General features: G+C 48.9%; 1 protein-coding gene across 1 annotated transcript in view; it reads left to right on the top strand.

Annotated features, from left to right (window-relative positions):
- Positions 1-16,986, top strand: part of PPP1R36 (protein phosphatase 1 regulatory subunit 36) — a 55,732-nt gene continuing 38,746 nt past the window's right edge. The window contains exons 1-4 of the mRNA XM_069734036.1: positions 1-115; positions 11,912-11,976; positions 14,842-14,969; positions 15,867-15,936. Of these exons, the coding sequence (XP_069590137.1) occupies positions 107-115; positions 11,912-11,976; positions 14,842-14,969; positions 15,867-15,936 (272 nt within the window). The 5' untranslated portion in view covers positions 1-106. The remainder of the gene's footprint in view (positions 116-11,911; positions 11,977-14,841; positions 14,970-15,866; positions 15,937-16,986) is intronic.

Here is a 16,986-nt window from a genome sequence, read left to right on the forward strand (position 1 = left end):
CGCGCCTCTGGCTCCGTCCGGCCCATTCACTGCGACAATAGAATAGTTACCAGGCGACACCGAAGCGCAGACAAACACTGATTACAGTCCGGTCTGGTGACCGTCCATGGAGCAGGTAAGGGATCTCACCCTCAGACACATCCCTAGAGATACACCGACCTCGCCTGCCGCTAGAATTCACTTTTTAGTTAAATTTTTAAATAAAATCAAATATGATTAAATATCCTGCTACTATTTATACAATTCCATGTATTTATTGTGGTATGAATACAATGTAGCTATACCTGGCGTTCACCTAGTAAATGATCTCACGGATGGCAAATATGTAACGTAATCTTCAAATATTTATTATTTACATATAATATTATAGTCTAATATTACCCAATGGTTTCTTTTTACAAAGATTAAAAAAAAGCATAACATTATATGTAAGTAATAAATTGAAGATTATGTTACAAATGTGACTGTCAACCTGCCAGCTGTAAGGTCATTTACAAGGTGTATATATACACACACACACACGTAATAAATACAACAGTACCGGTGCTGGACTTAGCTTGTACATTTGATAATGCCCTGTGCGATACTTTGTGTTAATGTGCCCCTTTTCATAATAACAGGTGCATTGCAGTATGTTGTCCTGCTAACCAAAATAAAAGTATAATGATCATTTGGCCCCGAAAAACATTGCCGTTGTTACCTAAGCACTAATTCTATACAGTACTACCACCGCCATACACTACAAAAGTATTATATTGCACAATGCCACAGTAACCACACAACATGGATACTACCCTACAGTGCTCATATAATGGCAACATATAGTGTCCAAATAACAGCTTCATACATAAAGTAATCCTGATAACAGAATAAACTGCAACCGCGCAGTCAGACTGATTTATTCTGCATCCGTGTAATTAGCTTCTGCTACAACATCACAAACAGGCTCTGATTCATGCTACAACCGCGCAGCCAGGCTCTGATTAATGCTACAACCGCGCAGCCCGGCTCTGATTCATACTGCAACAGTGCAGCCAGGCTCTGATTCATGCTACAAGCACGCAGCCAGGCTCTGACTAATGCTACAAACCGCGCAGCCAGGCTCTGATTCATGCTACAAGCACGCAGCCAGGCTCTGATTAATGCTACAAACCGCGCAGCCAGGCTCTGATTCATGCCACAACCACGCAGCCAGGCTCTGATTAATGCCACAACCACGCAGCCAGGCTCTGATTCAAACTGAAACAGTGCAGCCAGGCTCTGATTCATGCTAATATGTTACAACCGCGCAGCCAGGCTCTGATTCATGCTGCAGCTGCGCAGCCAGGCTGTGATTCATGCTGCAGCTGCGCAGCCAGGCTCTGATTCATGCTACAACCGCGCAGCCAGGCTCTGATTCATGCTACAACCGCGCAGCCAGGCTCTGATTCATGCCACAACCGCGCAGCCAGGCTCTGATTCATGCCACAACCACGCAGCCAGGCTCTGAATCATACTGAAACAGTGCAGCCAGGCTCTGATTCATGCCACAACCGCGCAGCCAGGCTCTGATTCATGCCACAACCACGCAGCCAGGCTCTGAATCATACTGAAACAGTGCAGCCAGGCTCTGATTCATGCCACAACCACGCAGCCAGGCTCTGAATCATACTGAAACAGTGCAGCCAGGCTCTGATTCATGCTACAACCACGCAGCCAGGCTCTGATTCATGCTGCAGCTGCGCAGCCAGGCTCTGATTCATGCTACAACCGCGCAGCCAGGCTCTGATTCATGCTACAACCACGCAGCCAGGCTCTGATTCATGCTGCAGCTGCGCAGTCAGGCTCTGATGCATGCTACAACCATGCAGCCAGGCTCTGATTCATACTACAACAGCACAACCAGGATCTGATTCATGCTATAACCACGCAGCCAGGCTCTGATTCATGCTACAACCACGCAGCCAGGCTCTGATTCATACTACAACAGTGCAGCCAGGCTCTGATTCATACTGCAACCGCGCAGCCCGGCTCCGATTCATACTGCAACAGTGCAGCCAGGCTCTGATTCATGCTACAACCGCGCAGCCAGGCTCTGATTCATACTGAAACAGTGCAGCTAGGCTCTGATTCATGCAACAACCGCGCAGCCAGGCTCTAATTCATACTACAACAGCACAGCCAGGCTCTGATTCATGCTACCACCGCGCAGCCAGGCTCTGATTCATATTACAACAGCACAACCAGGATCTGATTCATGCTATAACCACGCAGCCAGGCTATAATTCATGCTACAACCACGCAGCCAGGCTCTGATTCATACTACAACCGCGCAGCCAGGCTCTGATTCATACTGCAACAGTGCAGCCAGGCTCTGATTCATGCTGCAACAGTGCAGCCAGGCTCTGATTCATGCTACAACCGCGCAGCCAGGCTCTGACTAATGCTACAAACCGCGCAGCCAGGCTCTGATTCATGCTACAAGCACGCAGCCAGGCTCTGATTAATGCTACAAACCGCGCAGCCAGGCTCTGATTCATGCCACAACCGCGCAGCCAGGCTCTGATTAATGCCACAACCACGCAGCCAGGCTCTGATTCATACTGAAACAGTGCAGCCAGGCTCTGATTCATGCTAATATGTTACAACCGCGCAGCCAGGCTCTGATTCATGCTGCAGCTGCGCAGCCAGGCTGTGATTCATGCTGCAGCTGCGCAGCCAGGCTCTGATTCATGCTACAACCGCGCAGCCAGGCTCTGATTCATGCTACAACCGCGCAGCCAGGCTCTGATTCATGCCACAACCGCGCAGCCAGGCTCTGATTCATGCCACAACCACGCAGCCAGGCTCTGAATCATACTGAAACAGTGCAGCCAGGCTCTGATTCATGCCACAACCGCGCAGCCAGGCTCTGATTCATGCCACAACCACGCAGCCAGGCTCTGAATCATACTGAAACAGTGCAGCCAGGCTCTGATTCATGCCACAACCACGCAGCCAGGCTCTGAATCATACTGAAACAGTGCAGCCAGGCTCTGATTCATGCTACAACCACGCAGCCAGGCTCTGATTCATGCTGCAGCTGCGCAGCCAGGCTCTGATTCATGCTACAACCGCGCAGCCAGGCTCTGATTCATGCTACAACCACGCAGCCAGGCTCTGATTCATGCTGCAGCTGCGCAGTCAGGCTCTGATGCATGCTACAACCATGCAGCCAGGCTCTGATTCATACTACAACAGCACAACCAGGATCTGATTCATGCTATAACCACGCAGCCAGGCTCTGATTCATGCTACAACCACGCAGCCAGGCTCTGATTCATACTACAACAGTGCAGCCAGGCTCTGATTCATACTGCAACCGCGCAGCCCGGCTCCGATTCATACTGCAACAGTGCAGCCAGGCTCTGATTCATGCTACAACCGCGCAGCCAGGCTCTGATTCATACTGAAACAGTGCAGCTAGGCTCTGATTCATGCAACAACCGCGCAGCCAGGCTCTAATTCATACTACAACAGCACAGCCAGGCTCTGATTCATGCTACCACCGCGCAGCCAGGCTCTGATTCATATTACAACAGCACAACCAGGATCTGATTCATGCTATAACCACGCAGCCAGGCTATAATTCATGCTACAACCACGCAGCCAGGCTCTGATTCATACTACAACCGCGCAGCCAGGCTCTGATTCATACTGCAACAGTGCAGCCAGGCTCTGATTCATGCTGCAACAGTGCAGCCAGGCTCTGATTCATGCTACAACCGCGCAGCCAGGCTCTGACTAATGCTACAAACCGCGCAGCCAGGCTCTGATTCATGCTACAAGCACGCAGCCAGGCTCTGATTAATGCTACAAACCGCGCAGCCAGGCTCTGATTCATGCCACAACCGCGCAGCCAGGCTCTGATTAATGCCACAACCACGCAGCCAGGCTCTGATTCATACTGAAACAGTGCAGCCAGGCTCTGATTCATGCTAATATGTTACAACCGCGCAGCCAGGCTCTGATTCATGCTGCAGCTGCGCAGCCAGGCTGTGATTCATGCTGCAGCTGCGCAGCCAGGCTCTGATTCATGCTACAACCGCGCAGCCAGGCTCTGATTCATGCTACAACCACGCAGCCAGGATCTGATTCATGCTGCAGCTGCGCAGCCAGGCTGTGATTCATGCTGCAGCTGCGCAGCCAGGCTCTGATTCATGCTACAACCGCGCAGCCAGGCTCTGATTCATGCTACAACCGCGCAGCCAGGCTCTGATTCATGCCACAACCGCGCAGCCAGGCTCTGATTCATGCCACAACCACGCAGCCAGGCTCTGAATCATACTGAAACAGTGCAGCCAGGCTCTGATTCATGCCACAACCGCGCAGCCAGGCTCTGATTCATGCCACAACCACGCAGCCAGGCTCTGAATCATACTGAAACAGTGCAGCCAGGCTCTGATTCATGCCACAACCACGCAGCCAGGCTCTGAATCATACTGAAACAGTGCAGCCAGGCTCTGATTCATGCTACAACCACGCAGCCAGGCTCTGATTCATGCTGCAGCTGCGCAGCCAGGCTCTGATTCATGCTACAACCGCGCAGCCAGGCTCTGATTCATGCTACAACCACGCAGCCAGGCTCTGATTCATGCTGCAGCTGCGCAGTCAGGCTCTGATGCATGCTACAACCATGCAGCCAGGCTCTGATTCATACTACAACAGCACAACCAGGATCTGATTCATGCTATAACCACGCAGCCAGGCTCTGATTCATGCTACAACCACGCAGCCAGGCTCTGATTCATACTACAACAGTGCAGCCAGGCTCTGATTCATACTGCAACCGCGCAGCCCGGCTCCGATTCATACTGCAACAGTGCAGCCAGGCTCTGATTCATGCTACAACCGCGCAGCCAGGCTCTGATTCATACTGAAACAGTGCAGCTAGGCTCTGATTCATGCAACAACCGCGCAGCCAGGCTCTAATTCATACTACAACAGCACAGCCAGGCTCTGATTCATGCTACCACCGCGCAGCCAGGCTCTGATTCATATTACAACAGCACAACCAGGATCTGATTCATGCTATAACCACGCAGCCAGGCTATAATTCATGCTACAACCACGCAGCCAGGCTCTGATTCATACTACAACCGCGCAGCCAGGCTCTGATTCATACTGCAACAGTGCAGCCAGGCTCTGATTCATGCTGCAACAGTGCAGCCAGGCTCTGATTCATGCTACAACCGCGCAGCCAGGCTCTGACTAATGCTACAAACCGCGCAGCCAGGCTCTGATTCATGCTACAAGCACGCAGCCAGGCTCTGATTAATGCTACAAACCGCGCAGCCAGGCTCTGATTCATGCCACAACCGCGCAGCCAGGCTCTGATTAATGCCACAACCACGCAGCCAGGCTCTGATTCATACTGAAACAGTGCAGCCAGGCTCTGATTCATGCTAATATGTTACAACCGCGCAGCCAGGCTCTGATTCATGCTGCAGCTGCGCAGCCAGGCTGTGATTCATGCTGCAGCTGCGCAGCCAGGCTCTGATTCATGCTACAACCGCGCAGCCAGGCTCTGATTCATGCTACAACCACGCAGCCAGGATCTGATTCATGCTGCAGCTGCGCAGCCAGGCTGTGATTCATGCTGCAGCTGCGCAGCCAGGCTCTGATTCATGCTACAACCGCGCAGCCAGGCTCTGATTCATGCTACAACCGCGCAGCCAGGCTCTGATTCATGCCACAACCGCGCAGCCAGGCTCTGATTCATGCCACAACCACGCAGCCAGGCACTGAATCATACTGAAACAGTGCAGCCAGGCTCTGATTCATGCCACAACCGCGCAGCCAGGCTCTGATTCATGCCACAACCACGCAGCCAGGCTCTGAATCATACTGAAACAGTGCAGCCAGGCTCTGATTCATGCCACAACCACGCAGCCAGGCTCTGAATCATACTGAAACAGTGCAGCCAGGCTCTGATTCATGCTACAACCACGCAGCCAGGCTCTGATTCATGCTGCAGCTGCGCAGCCAGGCTCTGATTCATGCTACAACCGCGCAGCCAGGCTCTGATTCATGCTACAACCACGCAGCCAGGCTCTGATTCATGCTGCAGCTGCGCAGTCAGGCTCTGATGCATGCTACAACCATGCAGCCAGGCTCTGATTCATACTACAACAGCACAACCAGGATCTGATTCATGCTATAACCACGCAGCCAGGCTCTGATTCATGCTACAACCACGCAGCCAGGCTCTGATTCATACTACAACAGTGCAGCCAGGCTCTGATTCATACTGCAACCGCGCAGCCCGGCTCCGATTCATACTGCAACAGTGCAGCCAGGCTCTGATTCATGCTACAACCGCGCAGCCAGGCTCTGATTCATACTGAAACAGTGCAGCTAGGCTCTGATTCATGCAACAACCGCGCAGCCAGGCTCTAATTCATACTACAACAGCACAGCCAGGCTCTGATTCATGCTACCACCGCGCAGCCAGGCTCTGATTCATATTACAACAGCACAACCAGGATCTGATTCATGCTATAACCACGCAGCCAGGCTATAATTCATGCTACAACCACGCAGCCAGGCTCTGATTCATACTACAACCGCGCAGCCAGGCTCTGATTCATACTGCAACAGTGCAGCCAGGCTCTGATTCATGCTGCAACAGTGCAGCCAGGCTCTGATTCATGCTACAACCGCGCAGCCAGGCTCTGATTCATACTGAAACAGTGCAGCCAGGCTCTGATTCATGCTACAACCGCACAGCCAGGCTCTGATTCATACTGCAACTGCGCAGCCAGGCTCTGATTCATACTGCAACCGCACAGCCAGGCTCTGATTCATACTGCAACAGTTCAGCCAGGCTCTGATTCATGCTACAACCGCGCAGCCAGGCTCTGATTCATACTGAAACAGTGCAGCCAGGCTCTGATTCATGCCACAACCACGCAGCCAGGCTCTGAATCATACTGAAACAGTGCAGCCAGGCTCTGATTCATGCTACAACCACGCAGCCAGGCTCTGATTCATGCTGCAGCTGCGCAGCCAGGCTCTGATTCATGCTACAACCGCGCAGCCAGGCTCTGATTCATACTGCAACAGTTCAGCCAGGCTCTGATTCATGCTACAACCGCGCAGCCAGGCTCTGATTCATACTGAAACAGTGCAGCCAGGCTCTGATTCATGCCACAACCACGCAGCCAGGCTCTGAATCATACTGAAACAGTGCAGCCAGGCTCTGATTCATGCTACAACCACGCAGCCGGGCTCTGATTCATGCCACAACCGCGCAGCCAGGCTCTGATTCATGCCACAACCACGCAGCCAGGCTCTGAATCATACTGAAACAGTGCAGCCAGGCTCTGATTCATGCCACAACCACGCAGCCAGGCTCTGAATCATACTGAAACAGTGCAGCCAGGCTCTGATTCATGCTACAACCACGCAGCCAGGCTCTGATTCATGCTGCAGCTGCGCAGCCAGGCTCTGATTCATGCTACAACCGCGCAGCCAGGCTCTGATTCATGCTACAACCACGCAGCCAGGCTCTGATTCATGCTGCAGCTGCGCAGTCAGGCTCTGATGCATGCTACAACCATGCAGCCAGGCTCTGATTCATACTACAACAGCACAACCAGGATCTGATTCATGCTATAACCACGCAGCCAGGCTCTGATTCATGCTACAACCACGCAGCCAGGCTCTGATTCATACTACAACAGTGCAGCCAGGCTCTGATTCATACTGCAACCGCGCAGCCCGGCTCCGATTCATACTGCAACAGTGCAGCCAGGCTCTGATTCATGCTACAACCGCGCAGCCAGGCTCTGATTCATACTGAAACAGTGCAGCTAGGCTCTGATTCATGCAACAACCGCGCAGCCAGGCTCTAATTCATACTACAACAGCACAGCCAGGCTCTGATTCATGCTACCACCGCGCAGCCAGGCTCTGATTCATATTACAACAGCACAACCAGGATCTGATTCATGCTATAACCACGCAGCCAGGCTATAATTCATGCTACAACCACGCAGCCAGGCTCTGATTCATACTACAACCGCGCAGCCAGGCTCTGATTCATACTGCAACAGTGCAGCCAGGCTCTGATTCATGCTGCAACAGTGCAGCCAGGCTCTGATTCATGCTACAACCGCGCAGCCAGGCTCTGATTCATACTGAAACAGTGCAGCCAGGCTCTGATTCATGCTACAACCGCACAGCCAGGCTCTGATTCATACTGCAACTGCGCAGCCAGGCTCTGATTCATACTGCAACCGCACAGCCAGGCTCTGATTCATACTGCAACAGTTCAGCCAGGCTCTGATTCATGCTACAACCGCGCAGCCAGGCTCTGATTCATACTGAAACAGTGCAGCCAGGCTCTGATTCATGCTACAACCACGCAGCCAGGCTCTGATTCATACTACAACCGCACAGCCAGGCTCTGATTCATACTACAACAGCACAGCCAGGCTCTAATTCATGCTACAACCGCGCAGCCAGGCTCTGATTCATACTGCAACAGTGCAGCAATGCTCTGATTCATGCTAGTATGTTACAACCGCGCAGCCAGGCTCTGATTCATACTACAACCGCGCAGACAGGCTCTGATTCATACTACAACAGCACAACCAGGATCTGATTCATGCTATAACCACGCAGCCAGGTTCTGATTCATGATACAACCACGCAGCCAGGCTCTGATTCATACTACAACCGCGCAGCCAGGCTCTGATTCATACTGCAACCGCGCAGCCCGGCTCTGATTCATACTGCAACAGCGCAGCCAGGCTCTGATTCATACTGCAACAGTGCAGCCAGGCTCTGATTCATGCTACAACCACGCAGCCAGGCTCTGATTCATACTGAAACAATGCAGCCAGGTTCTGATTCATGCTACAACCGCGCAGCCAGGCTCTGATTCATACTGCAACCGCGCAACCAGGCTCTGATTCATACTGCAACCGCGCAGCCAGGCTCTGATTCATACTGCAACAGTACAGCCAGGCTCTGATTCATGCTACAACCGCGCAGCCAGGCTCTGATTTATGCTACAGCCACGCAGCCAGGCTCTGATTCATACTGAAACAGTGCAGCCAGGCTCTGATTCATGCTACAACCGCACAGCCAGGCTCTGATTCATACTGCAACTGCGCAGCCAGGCTCTGATTCATACTGCAACCGCACAGCCAGGCTCTGATTCATACTGCAACAGTTCAGCCAGGCTCTGATTCATGCTACAACCGCGCAGCCAGGCTCTGATTCATACTGAAACAGTGCAGCCAGGCTCTGATTCATGCTACAACCACGCAGCGAGGCTCTGATTCATACTACAACCGCACAGCCAGGCTCTGATTCATACTACAACAGCACAGCCAGGCTCTAATTCATGCTACAACCGCGCAGCCAGGCTCTGATTCATACTGCAACAGTGCAGCAATGCTCTGATTCATGCTAGTATGTTACAACCGCGCAGCCAGGCTCTGATTCATACTACAACCGCGCAGACAGGCTCTGATTCATACTACAACAGCACAACCAGGATCTGATTCATGCTATAACCACGCAGCCAGGTTCTGATTCATGATACAACCACGCAGCCAGGCTCTGATTCATACTACAACCGCGCAGCCAGGCTCTGATTCATACTGCAACCGCGCAGCCCGGCTCTGATTCATACTGCAACAGTGCAGCCAGGCTCTGATTCATACTGCAACAGTGCAGCCAGGCTCTGATTCATGCTACAACCACGCAGCCAGGCTCTGATTCATACTGAAACAATGCAGCCAGGTTCTGATTCATGCTACAACCGCGCAGCCAGGCTCTGATTCATACTGCAACCGCGCAACCAGGCTCTGATTCATACTGCAACCGCGCAGCCAGGCTCTGATTCATACTGCAACAGTACAGCCAGGCTCTGATTCATGCTACAACCGCGCAGCCAGGCTCTGATTTATGCTACAACCACGCAGCCAGGCTCTGATTCATACTGAAACAGTGCAGCCAGGCTCTGATTCATGCTACAACCGCGCAGCCAGGCTCTGATTCATACTACAACCGCACAGCCAGGCTCTGATTCATACTACAACAGCACAGCCAGGCTCTGATTCATGCTACAACCGTGCAGCCAGGCTCTGATTCATACTACAACCGCGCAGCCAGGCTCTGATTCATACTGCAACCACGCAGCCCGGCTCTCATTCATACTGCAACAGTGCAGCCAGGCTCTGATTCATGCTACAACTGCGCAGCCAGGCTCTGATTCATACTGCAACAGTGCAGCAATGCTCTGATTCATGCTAGTATGTTACAACCGCGCAGCCAGGCTCTGATTCATGCTACAATCACGCAGCCAGGCTCTGATTCATACTACAACAGCGCAGCCAGGCTCTGATTCATGCTATAACCACACAGCCAGGCTCTGATTCATGCTACAACCACGCAGCCAGGCTCTGATTCATACTACAACAGCACAACCAGGATCTGATTCATGCTATAACCATGCAGCCAGGCTCTGATTCATGCTACAACCACGCAGCCAGGCTCTGAATCATACTACAACAGCGCAGCCAGGCTCTGATTCATACTGCAACCGCGCAGCCCGGCTCTGATTCATACGGCAACAGTGCAGCCAGGCTCTGATTCATACTGCAACAGTGCAGCCAGGCTCTGATTCATGCTACAACCACGCAGCCAAGCTCTGATTCATACTGAAACAGTGCAGCCAGGTTCTGATTCATGCTACAACCGCGCAGCCAGGCTCTGATTCATACTGCAACCGCGCAACCAGGCTCTGATTCATACTGCAACCGCGCAGCCAGGCTCTGATTCATACTGCAACAGTGCAGCCAGGCTCTGATTCATGCTACAACCGCGCAGCCAGGCTCTGATTTATGCTACAACCACGCAGCCAGGCTCTGATTCATACTGAAACAGTGCAGCCAGGCTCTGATTCATGCTACAACCGCGCAGCCAGGCTCTGATTCATACTACAACCGCACAGCCAGGCTCTGATTCATACTACAACAGCACAGCCAGGCTCTGATTCATGCTACAACCGTGCAGCCAGGCTCTGATTCATACTACAACCGCGCAGCCAGGCTCTGATTCATACTGCAACCACGCAGCCCGGCTCTGATTCATACTGCAACAGTGCAGCCAGGCTCTGATTCATGCTACAACCGCGCAGCCAGGCTGTGATTCACACTGCAACAGTGCAGCAATGCTCTGATTCATGCTAGTATGTTACAACCGCACAGCCAGGCTCTGATTCATGCTACAACCACGCAGCCAGGCTCTGATTCATACTACAACAGCGCAGCCAGGCTCTGATTCATGCTATAACCACACAGCCAGGCTCTGATTCATGCTACAACCACGCAGCCAGGCTCTGATTCATGCTACAACCGCGCAGCCAGGCTCTGATTCATGCTACAACCGCGCAGCCAGGCTCTGATTCATGCTACAACCGCGCAGCCAGGCTCTGATTCATACTACAACCGCGCAGCCAGGCTCTGATTCATACTACAACCGAGCAGCCAGGCTCTGATTCATACTACAACCGCACAGCCAGGCTCTGATTCATGCTACAACCGCGCAGCCAGGCTCTGATTCATACTACAACCGCGCAGCGAGGCTCTGATTCATACTACAACCGCGCAGCCAGGCTCTGATTCATACTGCAACCGCACAGCCAGGCTCTGATTCATACTGTATCTGCGCAGCCAGGCTCTGATTCATGGTACAACACACAATTACAATTACACACACAATTACACAGGATAAAAACTTCTCTACTGATATTTGCATTTTACTTATTCTTCATTTTATTTAAAAAAGCTGCAGAAAATGTCCTCAGCTGCCTACATTCTGTACGTGTGAACAGCTAAAGTCGAGATGTTATCTTTCTCCATCATTTTACCTACAGACAGAAAAAGTTCCTCCAGGAAAATGGTACTGGAAAGAGGAAACGAAAACACTTGAATTTACAAGGTATATTTTTTAATTTTATATTTTTACATTTATTTTATGGAAGGAACATGCCTGCCAGGATCGAGTGTTACTAAAGCTTTGGCAACGTCAGATCTAGGATGAATGTGCGGGGAGTACGAGAGTCTTGTATTGGGATGAATTAGGCCACTGTATGTCAGATACAATTGCTTCACCTGTATTATAAGTACAGTCACCTACAACTGGATGCAAAAAGGAAACCTGCACCATGCATCATAGTCCTACAGCTCCATACGGCTGGTACACAGGTTCATTGGATATGTCCAAACATGTGGTATGAACATAATATCTCGGCTTCATATGAACAAATGGTAATGTTCCCACAACCTTTATATTGGACCTATGGATAGTGGATCTGTGCCTTCAAATATTTCAGAAATAATTGTGCCCGTACTATAATTTACAGTATTCTCTTCTGTCTATCCTATGAACCCATTTTTTTCCCCAATCTTATGATTGGTGGGGGTCCTGACAGTGGGACACCGAGCATTTATTACTTTCTGTGGTTATAGGTGATAAATCCTATGGACCCATTAAATTCTCCTACCTTCAAAAACGATATATCAGATCGTGAGCAGCATTTATCGCCAACCACAGGTAGTGTTAAAGGCATGATCGCTGGTGGTCCCACTGCCAGGACACTCACCCATCATGTGATTGCGGAATCTAAAGTGAGACGAAAATTCTGATAAAATGGCACCATGTTGTAAATTCAGTTTGCAAGTCGCTCCCAACTGAAAAAAAGCCTTTTTTGCTTAGTACGGTACGTAATATCTCACGGGTGCAATACTTTATCTATGTGCAGTTATCACGCAGGCATTGTGGACCAGCACTAGGGATCAGAAATGCATAACTGGTGTGTTTCTGTGGTCGGCGCAGAACAATGGCAGCCTTACATCAGCACACATGGCTTCTGGTTTGCTTTTTGCATAGCAAATAATCTTCTGGAACACATGTTCTGATCTGTCTTTTATTATCACATCTATTCTGTTGCAATGACTGGAACATTGGAGAATTTACAATATGATAATATCTTGGCACTGGCTGATCCTGGCCTTATAGTATTAGATTTCCAGCAGCATAGCCGGCCTTGCCAGACCACAATAGTCCATTTATAGCCCATCATCTGGCAGGACTTTACAATAGGCCATTGCTTTGCGTTGAGTGATATTTAAAGTCGGAGAAGAGATGGATCGTGGTATAGCTCATCTACTGTTCAGACATCTCTGAGTTTATCTGCTCCTGGAAAAGCTGGGTGGACACATGTCGTACTCCATCATGGAGAAGGGCACTCTTCCTCCCATAGTGTGCAGAGCTGGCAGATAACCTTTATGTAAGCAGGAAGGACAGAAAGGGACAATGAGCCGTATTGTTTCATGAGTCAGTATTTTAGATGGTCGGGCGAAGTTGGTGATGCCATTTTACCAAGCACTTAGTGAACTCTGGTTTGTTAAAAAAAAGACTAAAGTCGTTATTCTAAAAATGTTTTCCAATGATTAATACTGATGAACTGTCAATCAGAGATTATAGAACAGTGAGCGCCCCATTGATTCTCACAACTATTTTAAAATAAAAAGGGGAATTCGGATATTTGGTCAATCTGCATAAAAAATGGATACTAATGTATCAGAGAAAACATTTATGAAGTCGGATATAGGGGGTGCAGAAGTAACAGTTGTCCGGGTCCTTGAAGAGTCAAAAACCTCTGCCTGATTCATCAATGGTTAAACACCTCAGAGAAGACACTGGCATGACTAATACCACATAATAGGCGAGCATCTTGTAGATTTTGCACTGGGGTCAAGGAACTTCAAATAGCACTGCTGATATAATAGTCCATTTTGGTTTATCCCATAGAATATTTTTGATGGCAAGAATTCATAATAGGTGTCTGGGAAATTTAGTTGATAGCCAAACCCTTTTCAGAACCATGACCATCCAGACCCATTCTCCACTTCTTCAAACCCAATTGCCCGGCCGTCGACTTGATGGAAGAAACCACTTGGAATAGCTGTTGTCCAGGAGGTTTCAGACAGGCTCAGTAGGACCCAGGAGACTTTCTGACTTTTCTTGGAGTGTAGTAGGTCTCCTTTGTTCCAGGAGCCTCCCTGATGTTCTGGAAGATTTGGAAACCATGGCTTAGCCTTCGAATTAAAGGGCTGTACTAGTTTTCTTTCTTTAGGATGGTATTCTGTCGTCTAGCTTCCTGCTTGCCGGGGAGCGTTGCACTCCTGAGTTTTCACAGTTTAGACCTATGCTATGGTCGATGTGACCATTTGGTTTGAACCGTGCACTCTCCCATGGTGCAAGAAGAGGCGGCCTTGCCTTGCAGCATCAACGAAGCAGCGGGAATCTGAAGCTGGCTCATTCCTGAACAGCTCCTGCAAATTGTACAGCAAACAGTTTGCAAATGCATGCTATGTGCTTAGGAAACCAGCGACACTAATAAGACTGACGAGGTGGCCAGTAACCTAGGCATGGAGAGGATTTTTAATAAGAGGTAAATTGCACAGATGCTTGATTTTACAAGCATTTTGCAAACTTAACCATTTAGGCAGTTGAGACATCCCGTTTAAGAAACATGCTTGATAATTTTTCAGGACATGGTTTTCAATCACGTTATACATTGATAACATTTACACAGGTATAATGTCAGGGTAAGAACCCACCTGAATTAGGTGACCTTTTTGTGGCAGGTGGGTTCACACAATTTCATCAAAATGCTGAAATCCTTACATTTAAGTGAATACAGGAGTAAAGCAACTGAAAAATGTCTCAAATATTCAGTGTCTGATATTTATTATCGTTTGTTGCAAATGTTTGTGTCCTAATCCATTATTATTTAAGACGATCAGACTTTCGTTGGGGACCTGGATCGAAATCTCCCGAAAGAAGTACCACTGACAGAATGACTAAATCTCCCAAACATAAGAAGACCCGACAACATGAATTTGTGACTCTAGATGATGTGAAAAGTAAGTGTTGTTCAAGTTATATGTGTAAAATCCCTGGAGAACATGTATATATAGAAGGAAGTTTTTCTATCCAATGGCCTGTAAAGAGATAGCTGCCTGAGTTTCCTCGTGTTCCCACTGGCTCAATGGGCAGACAAGAACAAACCTCACTGAGTCCCAGATAAAGAGGAACAACCCCAGTGAGAGTAAGAGTGGAGTCATCATGAAGTGACTGGAGTAGGCCAGAAGAGTAAAAATCGGGTAAGGTCAATAGAAGAAAGACTAGGCAGCTATTGAGATAATGGTGGGCAATGCCGAATGAAGTTAGAATTTCCAGGTGGGCACAGCCCAAGATGACTGGTGGACTGGGGCCTGAAGGATATATTCAGGAGGGGGGACCATCCATGGTGCAGAAGTGGTGATAGTATCCTGGACCCAGAGCCTGAGGAAGCCAACAACTTTCCTTAGCCACAAATAAAGAGACCAGTATTACAAATAGTAACCAATACTAGACCACAAGACCCATTCTGAATGTTGGCTTCATTCTTGACTAATCTAGGATATACTGTAGTATTCCAAATAACCAGTGATAGATATTACAGATGTTGCATGGAGGGGAGCCATAGCATTCAAGTTATATTTCTGCCTAATCTATTCACATTCTCTTGCTCGGGGGTGTGATAATGGTCGGTCATAACGTCATAACATTTCTGAAAATTGACAATTAATTTATGGATGATGTACAGCCTAGATAAGGAGAAGAAATGGATGGGATTTTGTAGTGGCTGCAGTCAGTAGGAGTTCCATCAGTCACACCCTTCGTTAATGGTAATGTCGAGGCAGATCCAAGTTATCATCAGGTGCCAGATTAATGAAAACTTGAGAACACACGTCATGTATAAATCCACTGTTTTCCAGGAGTGGCATTAAACTTGATAGAAGAACAAGAACGACTTTACTTTACTTTTGGATTTTCCAGCATTTTCAGGTATGACCGATCCACAAGTGAAACATAAATCACATGAGTCCCGATACTGATGCAGGTAGTAAATGCATCTGACGTGATCAGTAAATTACAGATAACAGAACCTAGAAACTTCTCTTCTGTTAGGTGTCGTGTTAGGGATTCTGTAAGAGAGTGGGGATATTTGTCTCCCGGGGTTGTGTCTACCTTTGAGGACATTTTTTTTTTACTTGAACGCATGTATTTGGGGCTAAAATAATTGTTGCTAAATGTTTGCACTGTTTGGCTTTTAGAAGCTGTTATTCCCTGCACATTAGACTTTGATGTGGTCTTTGGATATAAATGAGCTGAAAAGAGATGAGAAAAAGAGTGATGAAAGAGTCACAAACTCCCTGTCAGAGACTTATAACGAGCTGACTAATGGATTCTCAGTTAGCTCATTCTGCAGCCAGCAATAGACGGTACAACTCAAAGACCATAGAAGGCAAACGGTGCAAGATTTTAGTGAAATCCGATTGTAAAAATTATTTTTTATGGCCCAATTACATGCATTTACCTAAAATAAAAAAATAGTTCCTATAGGTGAACAATCTCTTTACTTCTGTTGTGTTTAGCTGGAACTCCCCCTTATACAGTCAAACTGCAAAAGTTTAAAGTGCCAACAAGTTGAGTGACGATGAGGTTATGTGGGACATGATGTCCATTTAATTTAATTGCATATTTCACTTATTAATAAAAGATATGTTTAAAATGGAGCCGGTGCATGGTCTTCATGGCAGGTGGGGTGTGCCAGGGTAACTGCTGATGGCAGGAATGAAGTGTGTCATAACAAATTTGTGGGGTGAAAAGTTCTGGTAATGTCTAGAAGTTTAAGGTAAGGGGTTTTCTCGCCAAGTCAGCAGGAAGCTACTTTACTGTCCAAAGGGATAACCACTTGATTTTCCTGGCCCTTTAGTCAGCCACTGATGGTCTGTGCCAAGTGCAGTTAGAAGTTCCAGGAAAGTTCTGTCTAGGTAAGCAAGGTTAATGATGGGAGAAGGCCAGGAGGATATGTTTAGGAGGGTACCATCCAGG

This window comes from Ranitomeya imitator, chromosome 1 (assembly GCF_032444005.1).
Source record: "Ranitomeya imitator isolate aRanImi1 chromosome 1, aRanImi1.pri, whole genome shotgun sequence".
NCBI lineage: Eukaryota > Metazoa > Chordata > Amphibia > Anura > Dendrobatidae > Ranitomeya > Ranitomeya imitator.